This window comes from Mrakia frigida (assembly GCF_051309035.1).
Source record: "Mrakia frigida strain ATCC 22029 unplaced genomic scaffold BDY24scaffold_7, whole genome shotgun sequence".
NCBI classification, from domain to species: domain Eukaryota; kingdom Fungi; phylum Basidiomycota; class Tremellomycetes; order Cystofilobasidiales; family Mrakiaceae; genus Mrakia; species Mrakia frigida.
The window spans coordinates 787,869-802,409 of NW_027481274.1; the positions used below are offsets into that span (position 1 = coordinate 787,869).

Below are 14,541 nucleotides of genomic sequence, written 5' to 3' on the forward strand. Positions count from 1 at the left end.
TGGAGGTTGGGCTGCGATTTCGAGTTGATGACGTTTGCAAGACGAAAGGAAGTTTTTCTTGTTCGAGTAGTGGAGAGCGAGTCGGAAAGAAGGCGAATCATCCATATTTGTGACAACAAAAAAAAACAAATTAACGCGACAACCCTCCTCACTCCTCCTCCTCGTCGCCGCGTCGTCCTCCTCTTGAATCCTCCTCCTCTTCCTCGTTCGCATTGCTCCTCTCAGGCTGCTCAGTCATCAAAGCGTCCACCAAATCTCCAATCCTATCCTCTCCCTCCTCCTCCTCCTCTCCACCGTCACTCTCCACGCTCGAAGCATCCTCATCGTCCGACTCATTCTCCTCCTCCGAGGAAGCTGATCCCTCGTCGCTGCTCCCTCCGAACGTCGAGAACTGGATGAAGTCGTCCTGCTGTACGAGGCTCTCCATTCCTGATCGCTTCGACGACGACGCCGACGAGTGGTTGAGGCCTGTTGATGCTGAGGTCGATCCCGATCCAACCGAATCCACAACGAACGTCGAACCCTCCCCTCCCTCCATCTCCTCATCCCCTCTCCTCCCACCCTCCTCCCCATCCCCACCCTCCTCCTCAACAACCACCCTCCCCTTCTCCGCCTTCAACACATGCCTCAACCCACACTTCCCCTTCCTCCTACACGTCCCCTTCTCCGTCCACTCCTTGCACTCCCAAACATGCCTCTCCCCGCACTTCTCCTGCCCCTTCTCGCACCACCCGTACTTCACGAAATCCCCACAGATCGGTGCGTCGTCCGCCACGCGAACGTGGGAGTACAGGCAGTCGGAGCCGGCTCGACAGGATCCGGTGGTTTGGAAGTGGACGCAGGAGGGAGCGTTGTGGGAGGAGGAGGAGTGGGACAAGGGACAGGAGGTGGGAGTGTGAGGGCAAGTAGAACGGAGGAACTTGGGACAGATGGAGAGTTTGGAAGGGTCGTGGATGAAGCGGCAGGAGAAGGCGTTGGTGCAGCGACCTGGGAAAGGGACGGGACGCGTCGAGAAAAGAAGGAAACGTTGGCGATCTTGCGAGATGCGGTGGAAGTAAAGATGAAGATGAAAAGAAAACGTGATGCTAACCTGTTTTGGTGTAGAACTGGCAGAGAGCTTGAGGCTTCTTGGGTTTCTTGACCGACGAAGACGATTTCCCACTTTGGTCGTTCCTGATCGCACGAAAATCCAACATCACAAAGAGAGATCAGCTCCAGCCTTCTGTTCTCCCCTGCCTATCGCCTCTCCTCTCCTCTCCTCTTCCACACTCTACTCCATCTCCTCTCAACCCAAACTACCAAACGACGCTCAACTCGCACTCACCTGGCCTTCTGCATCCCGTTCAACACCAACGTCATGTTCCCCAACCTCTCCTTCTTCCCAGCCATCTCCTCCGCCGACGGACCTCCTGCTCTTCCTTTCCTCGAACGAACGATGGCAGCGGAGAGGAGGTTTCCCGACTTGGTTCGAACGTAGTCTTGACCGAAGAGGGAGTGGCGACGACGGGAGGGGTTTGGGGAGTCGGATTGGCCTGGGAGGAGGAACGAAACAAACGGAGAATACGAAGTCAGAATGTGTGAAGCAGACTAAAGGGAGGAGATTGGATGAAAGAGTAAAGGGAAACCAGAAAGAGAAGAAGAGAGGAAGGAAAGAAACGAAGGCTCACCTTCGACCTTGTTGAGCTTCGTCCCAGACGCATCGAACTCGAAGACGGTTCCATCGATAACCACTTGACGAGGAGGTGCAGGGCCTGTAGAGGAGCTTGGAGTAGGTGCTGGTTTACGAATAGGAGGTGGTGGTCTTGCTAGACGAGCTTTCTCGCTGTTTAAGAACGAACGAAAGGAAGGAGAAGAGAGGGAAGGGAGGGAGGAAACGGTCAGCTCGCCACCTCTCGAAAGAAACGAACGAAGCTTGACAAGACTCACGCTTTCTCGAACGTCTCCGCATTCATGAGAGACATATGCCTTCCCGTCTTCTGAACCCATTGAGTGGAAGATCCAGGTGCTGTAGCGGACGTTGAAGGAGCTGTAGGGACAGGGAAGGACAGAGGTTTGGACGTCCTCGAAGGACCGGGTGCTGTTGAGGGTGCTGCTGATGGTTTCGAGGAGGATGGGTTGATGATGAGTTTCTTGTTCCTAGATCCAGTTGGGATAGAGGAGGAGGAGGTTGAGTAAGGGTGAGCTTTGTAGGGAGGTCGATAGGAAGGAGGAGGAGGAGCTTGAGGTCGACGAGCTTGAGAGATAGCCTCTGCGAGAAGGAAGAGAAGATCCGGGAGGAGTCAGTAGAGATTCAAGAGTGAAAGTTTGAAGGTTCGACTCACGATCTAGCTTGGCGATCTCTGCTAGGAGAGCTGCATCCGAAGACATTGTTGACGAGTAGAGGGGAGGAAGATGTTGTTGAGAGCGAGGAGAAGTCAGCTCGAAAGTTGAGCTCACAAAGGGTCGATTTCGTGACAGCGACTCGAAGATCTTCCCAACGACCAGCATCGATTTTTTTCCACTTCATTCACGATGGATCTGCCGCTCTCTTCCTCTCCTCGTGAGTGAGATTGACGAGCATATACTCACCGAGGAGACTCGTCCATATACTCACCGAGGAGAGGAAGCTGACCCGTTCCTGACCTCCTCCTCAGCCCGTCCTCCTCCCTCCCTCAACCTGGACATCCTCTCCTGTATCCTCCCCTTCCTCTCCTCCTCGCCCACCACGCTCGCCTCCATCGCTCTCGTCTCTACCGCTCTCTATACACCCGCCACGAAACAGCTTTACCACTCCATCGAGCTCAGAGGATCCCCAAGGACGTACCAACTCTTCTTCGAAGCTCACACCTCCTGCCCGCTTCCTCCCTCCAACGACGGACAACGGATCTCTCCTCTCAGCTACTCCAAGAATCTCTACTTGGGACGTCACTTCCTTCCTCGATCTTCTTCCTCCAAGGACTTACTAGCAGCAGCAAGACCCTCCACGTCCCTCTACACCGTCGATTCCACCCTCCCGTCCCTCGACCTCCTTCAACTCCCCGATCTCCTCCTTCCTTCCCTCCCTCCAAACCTGTTCCCAAACCTTCAAACCCTCCACTTGGACGTCCATCGAAACCATCTCGCTTCCATCCTCCCGATTCTCATAGCCGTCAACCCTTATCACCTCGTCCTCTCGCCTCATCCGCCGGCCCGCTCCTCCCTCGACGCGTCCTCCTCGTTCCTTCTCCTCCCACCACCCCACCGCAACACCGAAAGCTCAACAGCCATCGCCTACCTTCCTTTAAAAATGTTCTCCTCCTACACCAACCTCCTCTCCTCCACGCTCCTCTCGACCGACCTCCATCCACCCGACGAGTCCGACTACCCTCCGTACTCGATCTTCCCGTTCCCTGCTTCGCTCGCTACGGCTTCGCTGGAACGAGTGAAATGGGTTTATACGATCCAGGAGATGAGATTGCTCGCGGGCAGTTTCTTTCAGAATCTGGAAGGCTTGCTGGATTGGGAGGGCGAGCTGGAGATCGTGTTGGAGGCGGTCGAGGTGCGCGTCGAGGGAGAACAAGAACAGGGCGGCGGGAAGCAGGAGGGAGATGGATGGATGGTTTTCTGGAAGTTGATGAGGAGGAGTTTACAGGGGATCGAGAGGGAGAGGGAGGGGAAGGGGTTGCTGGGGAGGGAGGGCGAGAAGCAGGGGTTGCTCGAGATCAAGAGGCAGGACCATGGGGATGGCTTCGAGGAGGGAGGAGTATTTGAACATGGACGGTGGGAGGTCAAGAGGGAGGAGATTTGGAGGTTTAGGGAGGTTAGGGTTAAGGTTAGGGAGGTGGTGGTTTGGTGGGAGAAGTAAGGGAGGGAGGAGAGAGGGAAGGGAGAGGACAGCGGGAGAGACTAGACAGGGTTGGCTGCTGTAGAGGAGGTTTGGTTTTGGTAAAGCCGGCTGAGGTAGACTCGAGAGAGTTTGGTGCTTATGATTTTATGACCAGTTGGACGAAAACGAGAGAAGAGAGGGAAAACAAGCGACGCAGAGGACGCGTCTCCCTCGTTTTCGCACTGTGAACCCTTTCGTTTTCGCTGAAAAAGAGATCAGACTGCATCGCCAATCTATCTTAACCCACAATGAGAGTCCCATCAAAAAAATAGCCCCGAAATCCCCCAAGAAAATAATAAAAATGGACGGACGTCCTCCGACTTCGCCGAATCCATCCCTCCCTCTGTTCCGAACTCTCCTCCTCCCAACCACGACGACCGCATCGAAACCCCTTTCGACATCCAGCCCTCCCCTCTTCTCCCTTTCAAGCTCTCTCGATCATGCCTCGTGAGTCTCATCATACCATAGGATGACATGGAGAAGAAAGAGAAGAGAAGAAGGAGAGGAGCTGACTTTGAGCTTTGGTTCGTTCCTTCGATTCGATCCAGACTCTCCCTCTCCTCTTTCGGTGGATCCTCCTCTTTCGCTCGATCCTAGGGAACCTCCGTGAGTCCAGAGTCTCTTTGTGTCGCTGTTTGGGGTCGGTTGAAGGACGGGAAACGGGGCGATGGAAGGGAGGGAGGGTGGAAGCAAAGGACGGGTGACGGAAGCTCGCTCGTTCCTCCTTCCTTCGACGAGGAAGAGCAGGTTTTCGAAGTTGCGCAGACTTTACGGGAGAGGACGACGAGCATGCTGTCACCCTGGGAGAGTTGAGAAATAGAAGAGCCGTGTTTTCTGGGATGGAGCTGCGAGAAAGGGACGACCACGGTTGTGACCTCTCTCCTCGTCCTCCTTCTTCCTCCTTGTCATCCCACTCCTCTCGTTGGAGGGAATCGTCATCCTTCTTGAGAGAGACAGAGCTGTATGCTGACCCAGCTTGATCTCTTCTTCTTCTTGTACGATGCCCTCTCTTAGAACTTCTCCTCGAATCGGTTCTCGTACACCCACTCGAGGTCAGACTCCCATCTCCTCGAGAGCCGGCTCGCCTCATCCCCATCTTCACCTCCCTCCTTCCCTCCTTCACCCTTCCACCTCCTCAGGATCGATCCCTTCCTCGCCCGTCTCGACTCATCACGCTCTTTCGAGAGAGGAGGATTTTGACAGTGCCATCTTTGAGAGGGATATAGAGATTCCTCTCGATCTCGGTTCCAGCTCCCTCCTCCCTCCTCCCTCCTCTTCGGCTCTCCCACCCACTTCGTCCCCTCTTGTAGCGACAGCCATCACCCACTCGTCCTCTCTACACCACCTTGCGAGTCCCGTCAAAGCTTCCTCCTCCTCCTCCTTGACAGCAGCTTCTCCAACCTCGCACGTCCTCCATCACCCTCACGCTCGAGCTTCAGCAACCGATCAGGTCTTCCCGACCGTTCTCGACGACGCCATCGAAGCTCTCTCCAACTCGAGAGGAGAAGACGTCTTCGTCGTCAGTCCTTCGAGGAGTGGATCGCCCTCGGGAAGATCGATTCGGAGGTCGTACGGAGCGGGAGCAGGACCAGGGGAGGGCTTGTTTGGCGGAGAAGGAGGAGGAGGGACGAGCTCAGGTCAGAGAAGTCCGGTGATGAGCTTTACTGGGAGTGTCGAAGGCAGAGAGAGAAGATCGAGTACGGTTAGTCTGACGGGACAGGCTGGGAGGATGATGGACGCTGGCGATGTCGCTCATGGGTTCAGGTTGACCTTGCCTGGAGAAGATGTAAGTAACGTCTCTCGTTTCTCTTTCCTTCTCTCCCTCGAAGCTGACTTCTCTTCTCCTCCTTCACCCAGCACCCAACCCTGATCCCAACTTCCGATCCAAACTCAACGCACTCCTCCCCACCTCTCGGCGCCTCGCCTTCCTCTCCCTTCCCAAACAACAACACCAACGCAGCCATCCACCCAAACGCCCACCGACTCTCCTTCATCTCCCCTCAGGACCTCATCGTCTCTCCTCCTCTCTCCACCCTTTCCCTCTCCTCCATCACCTCGGGAGCGTCCCTTCCTGCGTCCATCTCCTCCCCTGCTTCGGCAGCACAGAGCCCAAAGGTCGTCGCGGCGACGGAGATCAGTGCTGGCAGTCCTCCGGCTAGTGTGGTTGGAGAAGGGAAGGCGGTTGCTGGGGATGAGTGGGAGAGGGAGGGACTTGGGAAGGGGCTGGAGGAGAGGTTGGAGGATCTGTTGAGGGAGGGCAAGGCGGAGGAGGGGAAGTGAGCGGGACGCGTCGAGGTTCTGGTTCGGTCTCGTTTCGCTTCTTTCCTTACGCTATGCTTTTTTTTTGGTTTGACCTCGTCTCTTCTTACCTCGGAACTCATGTTCATCCTCTCAACTTAACCCCTCCCTCCCTCCCTCCGCCTTTCCTCGTTCTACTTTTGGGTTGCTTTTCGTTGCTCGTTCCTTTCTTCGTTTCGTTTCGTTTCGTTTCGTTTCTTCTCTACTTTTTGCAACGACGTTCAAATCATGCCCATCTTTCCCATGCATCCTGTCCCTCCCCTTTCTCTTCACGACAAAAGAAAGACCCTCATCGATCGCGCCAACGCAAAGCTCAGACTCCTCAAAGCAAATAAATCCTCCCCTCCCACGCCTTCAACGCAACCTCCCTCGACCCCTCCCCAATCTTCCCCTCTCCTTCAGCATTCCCAACGAGCAACCTCGCACCTTCCAGACCTTCGACCTCCGTCGGAATGGTGTAGGTCGTCGGCTCAGCACTAAAGTTCATCACCACGAGCGCAACTTGATCCTCGAGCTGACGCGTGTACGCAAAGATGGTTTCGTCCGAAGGGGAGAGGAGAGTGAAGTTTCCGTAGATCTACGAATCGGCGCGGGGAGGAACGAGAACGAGGAACGAACCCGGTCAGTTTCAGTTTCAGCTTCAACGCGTCGAGCGAAAGGAAAGAGAAGCGACGGGCAACTCACGAGAACCTGATTCTCCCCCCTCAGTTTGATCATCGTCTTCCAGAAGTTCAAGCACGAGTTCGGGTCGGCAGATTGAGTCTCGACGTTCCAGGTTTGGAAGTGGTCGGCGTTGAGGGCGTCGTCGTGAAGGCGCATCCACGGGGAAGCGGAGGTGGTGAAGCCTGCGTTGGGAGTGGGAGACCACTGCGAGGTGAGAAGGAGGGTAGGGAAAGAAGGAGGGCAGGGAGGGAGAGGAAGAGAGGTTGGTAGAGGGAAGACGAAAGAGAGAGGGTTTAGTTCGAGGGTCAGGAGGACGAAGGGTTGGAGGAAGGAAGAGGAAAGAGAGCAGGAACTCACCTGCATGGGAGTTCGAGCGTTGTCTCGAGATTTTTGACGACATTGAGCTGGAGGGCGGAAGGAAAAAAGTAAGACGGGGGGGGAGGGAGGGTGGGCGATCAGAATGGTCGACGCGTCGAGACGAACCGGAGACGAGACAGAGAGAGACGAACCGAGGATATCAGACATGTCAGGATTCTCCTCTCCCGTCTTGGACCGTCTCTCCTCAAGTACGCTGATTTTCCCGAAACCAAACGGAAAACAGAGGGAGTCAGCTTCCTCGAACGAACGCGTTCGAAACAAGGAAAGAGCGAGGACGAACGAGTTCCAATAGTTCCTCGTGGCGATATCCTTGTACTCCTCCTCACCCCATGATCGAGGAACGTTGATCTGAGCGAGCTCTTGACCTTGAAAGATGTACTGAGTCCCACTGAGGGAGGAGTGAAGGATAGCGAGGAGTTTTCCCGCGATGGCTCGGTGCTCGGGAGCATCCGAGCAGAGACGGGTGATGGACCGAGCCTAGGAGGTCGGGGAGAGTGACTCGGGTGTCAGCGTTACAAAGAGATGAAGGTGGAGAGCCAGGTCTAGCAGCGAAGACGGACCTGGTCGTGGTTCTCCAAGCTGTCGAACGAGAACGAAGACGGACGAAAGAGGTCAGCCTCTCGTTTTCCAAGGAGAGAGATATGGGAGGGTCCGATCGGATTGCAGAGAAGCGAACGTACTATAGAGAGTTCCAACCTCCAGCAGCGATCATATCGACCTGCCAACGTCCGATGATCTCCTTGAGCGTCGAGAGCGTCCATTTCCGTGCCCTCATCGGAGACTCAGGCTCTCCGTCCATGTCTGCGATCTCGAATTGGAACACCATCTGGAGCTCGTTGTTCTTCGGAAGCGTGTAGGGTATGTACAACTGGGTGTCATGCGAGAATGGCATCTCGCCTACGGCTGAGGAAGAGAGTCGAGGGTCAGAGCGACAAGTCCTTCCGCTGCTGTAGCGTGAAGGAGGGGAGAGAAAGACGTACTCAAGCAGTCGTACTCTGGAGGGACCGCAAAAGAGAGGGAAAATCAGCGACGGCGAAGCTGAAGGAGGAGGAGAGACGCGTCGAGCAGAACGACTCACTCGAAAGCACCTCTCGGTTCATCTCCTGCAGAAATTCGTGTACTCGAGGTCTGGAAGAAGAAGAAAAAGTGATCAGAAACCAAGAGAGATGAAAGTATCAACGGCGAAACTCACCCGTTCGCACAGAACTCGAAAGGCGGTTGAGTCCATTGAGTGTGATCCACGACTTTGGCTGTGAGGGAAATGAGATCAGGTACGGGCACGAGAGACTGAAAAAAGCTGACGTACCATCAGGGAGTCCGTCGGTCTTTGATATCAGGTTAATCACGTCCATCTGAGGGAAGGAAAGAGGAGGCTCGTCAGGACGCGTCGAGAACGATAAGTCGAAGCGAGGAAACTCACTCTGAAACCGTCTACTCCCTTATCCAACCACCAGCGCATCGTCTCGTAAACAGCTTCTCTAACCTCCTTGTTCTCTGCGAGTCGGACGTCAAGAAAGGAAAGGTCAGCCCTCGAAGCGACGCGTCTGCTTCGCTCTCTGATCGAGGACTCACCCCAGTTCAAATCAGGTTGCTCAGGACAGAACAATCGAAGGAAGTACTCTTCGGTCTTCTCGTCGTACGTCCAAGCGGATCCTCTATCAAAACGAAGGAGTACAAAACCGGTTAAAGTGACAAGAAGAAGAAGGTCGAGGGATCTCGGGACGTTACCCGAACACAGAACGCCAATTGTTGGGCTCTCTCAACTTCCCACTCTCAGAATCTACGACTCCCTTCTTCCAGTAGAACCAGTCTCGCTTTGGGTCGGTTTTAGAAGAACGAGCGGCCTTGAACCAGGCGTGCTGAACGTCAAGGCAAAAGAGGGACCGGCCGAAATCGTGAGCTCGCCGTCCGTCCTGAGCTCACAGTGAAATTGACTGACCTGATCTGAGCAATGGTTGACGACGAGATCCATGCTGCAAAAAGACGTAGCCGAAAAGAGGGAGTCAGACAAAGGGTCGAACGAGACGAGAGACGAGACGGACGAACATGAGTTTCATTCCTCGAGCGTGCGTCTCCTTCAACAAAGTCTCGAAGTTGTCGAGAGTCCCGTAAGGGGAGTGGATGGACTTGTAATCAGAGATGTCGTAACCGAGGTCAACCTGAGGAGACTCGTAGATGGGACAGAGCTGAGACGGAGAGAAGAAGGGAAAAGGAGAGAAGGAAAGTGAGCTTCGATTCGAGCTCGGAAAGTTCGTAGAGTTTGAGAGTACGCACCCAGATGCACTTGACTCCAAGTCCTTTGATATAGTCTAGCTTGGAGGTGATTCCAGCCAGATCTCCGGTTCCTGTGCCATTTGAATCGCAGAAGGAAGCCTGGAAAGATGGTCGATGAGGTCGATGAAGAGTAGTTTCGCCGAGAGAGAGCAAGGTCAGCGAACGGCTGAGCTGATCTCGCACAAAAGAAATACGTACCGGGTAGATCTGGTAAATGGAGGCTTCTTTCCACCAAGCTTTTTCGGGAGTTGGAAAGGGAGCTGGCATAAGAGAGGGAGGAACGAAAGATGGGAGGAGGAGAAGGCGGAGGGAGGAGAGATGGAGGTGAGCTCGGGGAGATTGGGCTGCTGCTGGAAGGAAAGGGGAGATTTCGGTTGTCTTTGAGCTTGATGGGGGAGGCGAGAGGGGTAGGCACTAAATGGAAAAGAGAGGAAGAGGAAGAGGGAGGGTGGAGGGTGGTGGTTGAAGGAAGAAGAAGCAAATGTCGGGAGCTCAAAGGGAGGTCAAAAGGCCGAGCTCATTTTTCATTTTTTCACCGGCTCCGAATTGAGCTCGTCCAGGAAGATTTGCACGATTCGAGAGTTGATCCTCTCGCACATTTGATTCTTCTACGAGAAACATTACCGAGGAGGAAGGGTCATCCGAACAAACAGAGGCCGCGCCGATGGTTTCATGAAGGGATATACCTTGCTTCTTCTGGCCCCCAACTCCCTCGAAATCCTTCCCTGATCTTCTCCCTGTTGATTCTCACTCCATCCCTACCCTCTTCTTCATCTCTCGCTCGATCGCGACTCCTCAACTTGCTGTAGATGCTCGTTCCCTCCGTGGTCGACTTCGAGGGAAGGGGGCTCACCTCAGTGTCTTTCACCTCACCTCCTACACTTGGAACGGACGACAGAGAAGCCAGGCTTACGGGAACTGCTATCTATCGGCCTACGGAGCTTTTTCCTGCTGAGATATGTTGTCGAGGAGGAACAGAGTGGCCTGTAGAAGTCACCTTCAGGTGAGTCGACCGTTGACCTTGACCTCCGCTCAGGCTCTTCCTTCCTTCCTTCCTTCGTCACCTCCCCTTTGGTCTCGTCGACCTCCTTCGCCTCTCCGATTCTTTCTGAACGGAAACTGACCTGTGATTATTTACGCTTCGTCTAGGATCGCTCTCGCGTCGAACGCAGCAGGTTCGTTGGGAGGAGATTGGTGGGAAAACCAAACACGACGAGCTGACCTCCTCCTCCTCCCCTTCCCTCTCCTCTCTCAGCCATCTCCCACTTTCGAAGGAACTATCAACTCAGTCTAGCCTTTCATCAAACCAAAAAGTTCCACCCGCCATCCTCCCAATCCATCTCCAGAACATCCTCCAACGCCAACACCTCCCCTTTCGACCCTCCTCTCCCATCCACCAACACCGACCACACCTTCTCCTCCACTTCCTCGCCGCCCCCTTCCCTCGCCGTGCCCTACATGGATCGCGTCCTGGCCTGCTGGGAAGACAGATTTGGAGCCTGGGTCGTTTCGAGACCTCCTCCTTCAGATCCCAACGCGGAGTCTCTCGAAGCTCACTGGAGGAAGCTGGTCGTCGAACCGTCTGGAGAGTTCGATTATCAGGGGGATGTCAAGATGGAGAACGGCACTGAGGCTCCTCTGGAGGAGGAAGAGAGGTTGGGAGCTTTAAGGAGGTACGGGGAGGCGTCGTCCATTCTCGTAGGCGTCGCGGAGATCGTCGAGGTTCGCACTGTCCTTCTTTTTCCCCATCGCTATCCACGTCGAGCTGACTCCTGTCCGTTATGACTTATCATGTTCGCAGGCTCTCCACGAACGTCGAGTCGCTATCGCTGTGGCACGACCAGAATACTTCCATGTCTCGCTCGAACCAACGGTCCCAACCTCCCTCGGCATCGTTTCCCTCGACGCAACTCCCTCCTTCCTCCCCCGAGTGGAACTCATCAGAGTAGCCGACTGTGTTCAACTCCCAGGATTCAGCTGGAACAAGCTCTCTCACAAAGAGGCGACTCGTCCGTCTGCGACTCCGACTCCCACTTCGACACTCGTCCCCTCTTCTCGACAGTCGTCCGATTCTTCCCACCCTGCCTCCCTCGTACAAGGTCGTCGTCTTCAGGATTCCGTCTCGGAGGATTTGGGAGGACTCTACGACGAGAACGTGATCAGGAAGCATCTCAGGTCAGTCTCGGTTCTCTGAGCGTACTCGAAGGTGTCCCGACTGACGCGACGCGTCCTTTTCTCTCAGATTCTTACCACCCGAGACCCTCACTTCCCGTCAAGTCACCGAAGCTGGAGACATCTTTTCCTTAGGAGTCCTGTTCTACGAAGTCACAACTGGCCAGAAGACGGAATCGGAACCCTCCTCTCCCTCCGATGTCGACGACTTCGTCCTCTCTGCCATTGCCGACCACGTCAACCGAAACATCATTCCTCCCCACTCCATCCCCGACTCGACCTTACCAGACCTACCTTCTCTCCCCATCGAACTCTCTTCCATCATCATGAAGTGCCTCTCAAGAGAGCTCGACGAACGCTACTCCTCCATCCAATCCCTCCTCTTCGACCTTCGTCGTTTCCGAGATCTCGCTCTCGTCGGGGGTGATCTCTCCCAACTCGTCGTCGGTCAAGCGGACAGGTCTTCGAGGTTCAGTCTTCCGAGCAAGCTGGTGGAGCGAGACGATCAGTTCAAGGCTCTCAGTCGTGCATGGGAGGCCGTCGCGTCGCCGAGTGGATCAGGATTGGGAGGGGAGGACATCGACGACGTCCTGGAGTACGGAATCGAGGAACCGGAGGAGCAGGAGCCGAGGATGAAACCAGGACTCAGTAGCTCTACGTCGGCATCAAGACCGAAGACTGGAGGGAAGGCGGGAGTCGTGACCGTGTGGGGTGTGAGTGGTGTTGGGAAAAGCCGTCTCGTGGAGCTGTGGGCGAAGGAACTCGAGACGAGAGAGGGAGGTCATGCTGCGTTGATCGGATGGGCGAAACTGGATCGTGAGTATCTTTGGTGCTCGTTCTTTCCGGACTGAAAGACTGATTCTCCCTCTCGTCGTTCGCAACAGAGCATTTGAGCAAACCGCTCTCGGGGTTTGCAGAGCTCTTTCAGTCTCTTCTGGATCGGGTCTTCTCTGGTGAGTTGTGTCCTTCCCTCCTTAGCTTTTCCGCTTTCTACCTCCACTTTCGTTTACAGACCCCAAGGAGGACGCTCAAGTTTGGCGCGAGAAGATCCTGCACGCTCTCCCCTCCGTCTTTCTCTCTCTGATCTCCTCCGAATGGAGATCTGTCCTCCTCGGGTCCGACACCCAGTCCAACCCCGGAGAGGCTGTCGATTGGGAGAACATGCTTCAAGGGTGAGTTTGGTCGAAGGAGGAAGAGCACGACTTCGGAGACACGAACTGACTTTAATTTTCCTCCATCAGCTTCCGAATCTGGAGCAAACGAGTCATCCAGCTCTTCGCCACTTCAGAGAGACCCCTCGTTCTTGTACTGGATGATGCTCAGTGGCTCGGGCCGGAGGAGCTGAAGCTGTGAGTAGAGGTGTAAATCTCCTTCGTCGCGACGAGTATTGACCTCTGTTTTGCGTTTTCCAACAGCTGGAAGGACATCGTACGTTTTAACACTTCTTCTCCTGTCGGGCGGACAGAAACCGATCTATTTGGCTCTTTTTCGTAGCTTGAATCGCCTTCGAAACCTCTCAAGTCGGTTCTCGTGGTCTCCCTCTTTCGAGTCGAGCAACGCGGCGTTCCTCCTCCACTTTCGTCTCGACTTTCTTCTCGGACGACAGAGATCAGCCTCGAACGGTTCGATTTCGATGGTGTCGCCTCTTTCCTCAGGGAGTGCTTCGCTTGGGACTCCTCGGACGATGCGTCGGTCTCGACTCTCGTCGAGTTTTTATTCGCCCAGACCGACGGTTCGTTCTCTCTTCTTTTGATCCCCTCAGCCCATTTTCTCAAGGACTGACCATCCTTTCCCTTCCAGGTAGCCCGTTCTTCCTGAGGTCACTCGTCAGCTCCCTCGTGAGTCCATTAGATCATCGCCTTCGGAAAAACAGTCGTCGACTCTCTCTTCGTTCTTTTGCAGGTCCGAGACGGAGTCATCAGCTTCTCCTTCGAGGATCTTCGTTGGAAGTTCGACAGCTACAACCTCCTCAGTCTCAAGAACCACTCTTCGAGTGGTGGAGTGGACGATTACCTTCGAAAGAGGCTTCAGACTCTTCCGGAGGAGGTTTTGTCAATATTGCAAGTTCGTCCTCTTCCTCGCCGTTCTCCTCCCCCTCTTTCTTTCATCCCCCTTTCAAACGACATCGACTGATCGTCCTCCCTTTTGCAGATCCTCTCGCTCTTACCTTCCTCGGGATTCGAACTCTCCGACCTGGCAGAGCTGCTGGGGAAACCTCAACGCTCGACGGAGACTCTGCTTCACCTCGCCAGCCTGTTCGTCGTCATCAACGGGTCGAGGGTTCGCTTCACGCACGATCGGAACCTTGTAAGTATGCAACATTCCTGATCTTTCGTTCCTTGACTCACTCCTCGCTCTCGTTCTCGTTGTTGGTAGGCTGCCGCTGCTTCGCTTCTCTCTCCTCGGGCTCGAGGGGAGACCCATCTCAAGATCTCTCGCTTTCTTCGTCACCCTAGTCTGCTTGATAACTACCTCTACGACGGTGAGTGTTGTCTCTAGCAGAATGATTTATCGTTCGCTCTTTCCTGACCGACTCTTCTACCTTCCTTCTCTTCCTTGAAGCCGTCGACAACGCCGTCGCTGGACGATCTCTTGGACTAACCGACGACGATGACGAGCTCGCACACCTGGGTAAGAGATCAAACGAACGCCGTGTTACCCGTCTGAGCCTTTCTGACCTCTTCCTGCTTGTAGCTTTCCGAGCCGCCCAACGATCAGCCCTTTCTGCCTCCTTCACCTCGTCCATGGCTTACCTTCGCGTCTTCGACAGCATCGTCGATCTCTCGGACCCGATGACGTGGCAGAAGCTTCGATCTCTGTGTTTCTCGTTCGCTCAGCTGTTTTCCGAGGTCTCTGGGGTTTTAAAGCAGTTCGAGGCCGCGTCGAGGGTGAGCCTTCCCCCCCCCCCCCCC

General features: G+C 54.8%; 4 protein-coding genes across 4 annotated transcripts; 2 read left to right on the plus strand and 2 right to left on the minus strand.

Annotated features, from left to right (window-relative positions):
- Window positions 1-82: 82 nt before the first annotated feature.
- BDY24DRAFT_439654 (uncharacterized protein) lies at window positions 83-2,399 on the minus strand. The gene is made up of 6 exons (XM_076644457.1): window positions 2,322-2,399; window positions 1,927-2,248; window positions 1,668-1,822; window positions 1,325-1,532; window positions 1,091-1,173; window positions 83-987 (listed from the first exon to the last, which is right to left on the minus strand). The coding sequence occupies exons 1-6, from the start codon at window positions 2,365-2,367 to the stop codon at window positions 149-151; spliced, it is 1,653 nt and encodes a 550-aa protein (XP_076498965.1). The 5' UTR covers window positions 2,368-2,399; the 3' UTR covers window positions 83-148.
- Window positions 2,400-4,215: 1,816 nt separating this feature from the next.
- Window positions 4,216-6,303, plus strand: BDY24DRAFT_382261 (uncharacterized protein). The gene is made up of 4 exons (XM_076639477.1): window positions 4,216-4,291; window positions 4,393-4,450; window positions 4,859-5,630; window positions 5,702-6,303. Exons 1-4 carry the CDS (start codon window positions 4,285-4,287, stop codon window positions 6,122-6,124), a joined length of 1,260 nt encoding a protein of 419 aa, XP_076498966.1. The 5' UTR covers window positions 4,216-4,284; the 3' UTR covers window positions 6,125-6,303.
- A 72-nt stretch (window positions 6,304-6,375) lies between these two features.
- On the minus strand, window positions 6,376-9,919 carry BDY24DRAFT_382266 (glycoside hydrolase family 13 protein). Its single transcript, XM_076639478.1, has 18 exons — window positions 9,656-9,919; window positions 9,458-9,556; window positions 9,230-9,369; window positions 9,123-9,156; window positions 8,912-9,042; window positions 8,756-8,838; window positions 8,604-8,677; window positions 8,490-8,535; window positions 8,376-8,433; window positions 8,262-8,311; window positions 8,164-8,178; window positions 7,864-8,086; window positions 7,744-7,762; window positions 7,464-7,660; window positions 7,315-7,376; window positions 7,163-7,209; window positions 6,827-7,009; window positions 6,376-6,719 (listed from the first exon to the last, which is right to left on the minus strand). Exons 1-18 carry the CDS (start codon window positions 9,722-9,724, stop codon window positions 6,465-6,467), a joined length of 1,785 nt encoding a protein of 594 aa, XP_076498967.1. The 5' UTR covers window positions 9,725-9,919; the 3' UTR covers window positions 6,376-6,464.
- A 241-nt stretch (window positions 9,920-10,160) lies between these two features.
- Window positions 10,161-13,608, plus strand: BDY24DRAFT_270411 (AAA ATPase domain-containing protein). The gene is made up of 12 exons (XM_076636904.1): window positions 10,161-10,460; window positions 10,607-10,632; window positions 10,713-11,179; window positions 11,259-11,632; window positions 11,700-12,445; window positions 12,514-12,582; window positions 12,642-12,801; window positions 12,871-12,978; window positions 13,045-13,057; window positions 13,124-13,361; window positions 13,434-13,467; window positions 13,532-13,608. Exons 1-11 carry the CDS (start codon window positions 10,267-10,269, stop codon window positions 13,445-13,447), a joined length of 2,409 nt encoding a protein of 802 aa, XP_076498968.1. The 5' UTR covers window positions 10,161-10,266; the 3' UTR covers window positions 13,448-13,467; window positions 13,532-13,608.
- The last annotated feature ends 933 nt before the right edge of the window (window positions 13,609-14,541 follow it).

Excerpts from the sequence above, each read along its gene's own strand:
- BDY24DRAFT_270411 (XM_076636904.1), top strand. The coding sequence starts at position 10,267 with ATGCTCGTTCCCTCCGTGGTCGACTTCGAGGGAAGGGGGCTCACCTCA. Across the intron at positions 10,461-10,606 it reads CCTGTAGAAGTCACCTTCAG|GATCGCTCTCGCGTCGAACG; the intron begins GTGAGTCGACCG and ends CGCTTCGTCTAG. Across the intron at positions 12,446-12,513 it reads CGGATGGGCGAAACTGGATC|AGCATTTGAGCAAACCGCTC; the intron begins GTGAGTATCTTT and ends CGTTCGCAACAG.
- BDY24DRAFT_439654 (XM_076644457.1), bottom strand. The coding sequence starts at position 2,367 with ATGTCTTCGGATGCAGCTCTCCTAGCAGAGATCGCCAAGCTAGATC. Across the intron at positions 1,533-1,667 it reads GAAGCTCAACAAGGTCGAAG|GCCAATCCGACTCCCCAAAC; the intron begins GTGAGCCTTCGT and ends TCCTCCTCCCAG. Across the intron at positions 988-1,090 it reads CCAGTTCTACACCAAAACAG|GTCGCTGCACCAACGCCTTC; the intron begins GTTAGCATCACG and ends TCCCTTTCCCAG.
- BDY24DRAFT_382266 (XM_076639478.1), bottom strand. The coding sequence starts at position 9,724 with ATGCCAGCTCCCTTTCCAACTCCCGAAAAAGCTTGGTGGAAAGAAGCC. Across the intron at positions 9,370-9,457 it reads TTGGAGTCAAGTGCATCTGG|CTCTGTCCCATCTACGAGTC; the intron begins GTGCGTACTCTC and ends TCTCCGTCTCAG. Across the intron at positions 8,536-8,603 it reads AGGGAGTAGACGGTTTCAGA|ATGGACGTGATTAACCTGAT; the intron begins GTGAGTTTCCTC and ends TCCTTCCCTCAG.
- BDY24DRAFT_382261 (XM_076639477.1), top strand. Across the intron at positions 4,451-4,858 it reads CTCGATCCTAGGGAACCTCC|AACTTCTCCTCGAATCGGTT; the intron begins GTGAGTCCAGAG and ends GCCCTCTCTTAG. Across the intron at positions 5,631-5,701 it reads TGACCTTGCCTGGAGAAGAT|CACCCAACCCTGATCCCAAC; the intron begins GTAAGTAACGTC and ends TCCTTCACCCAG.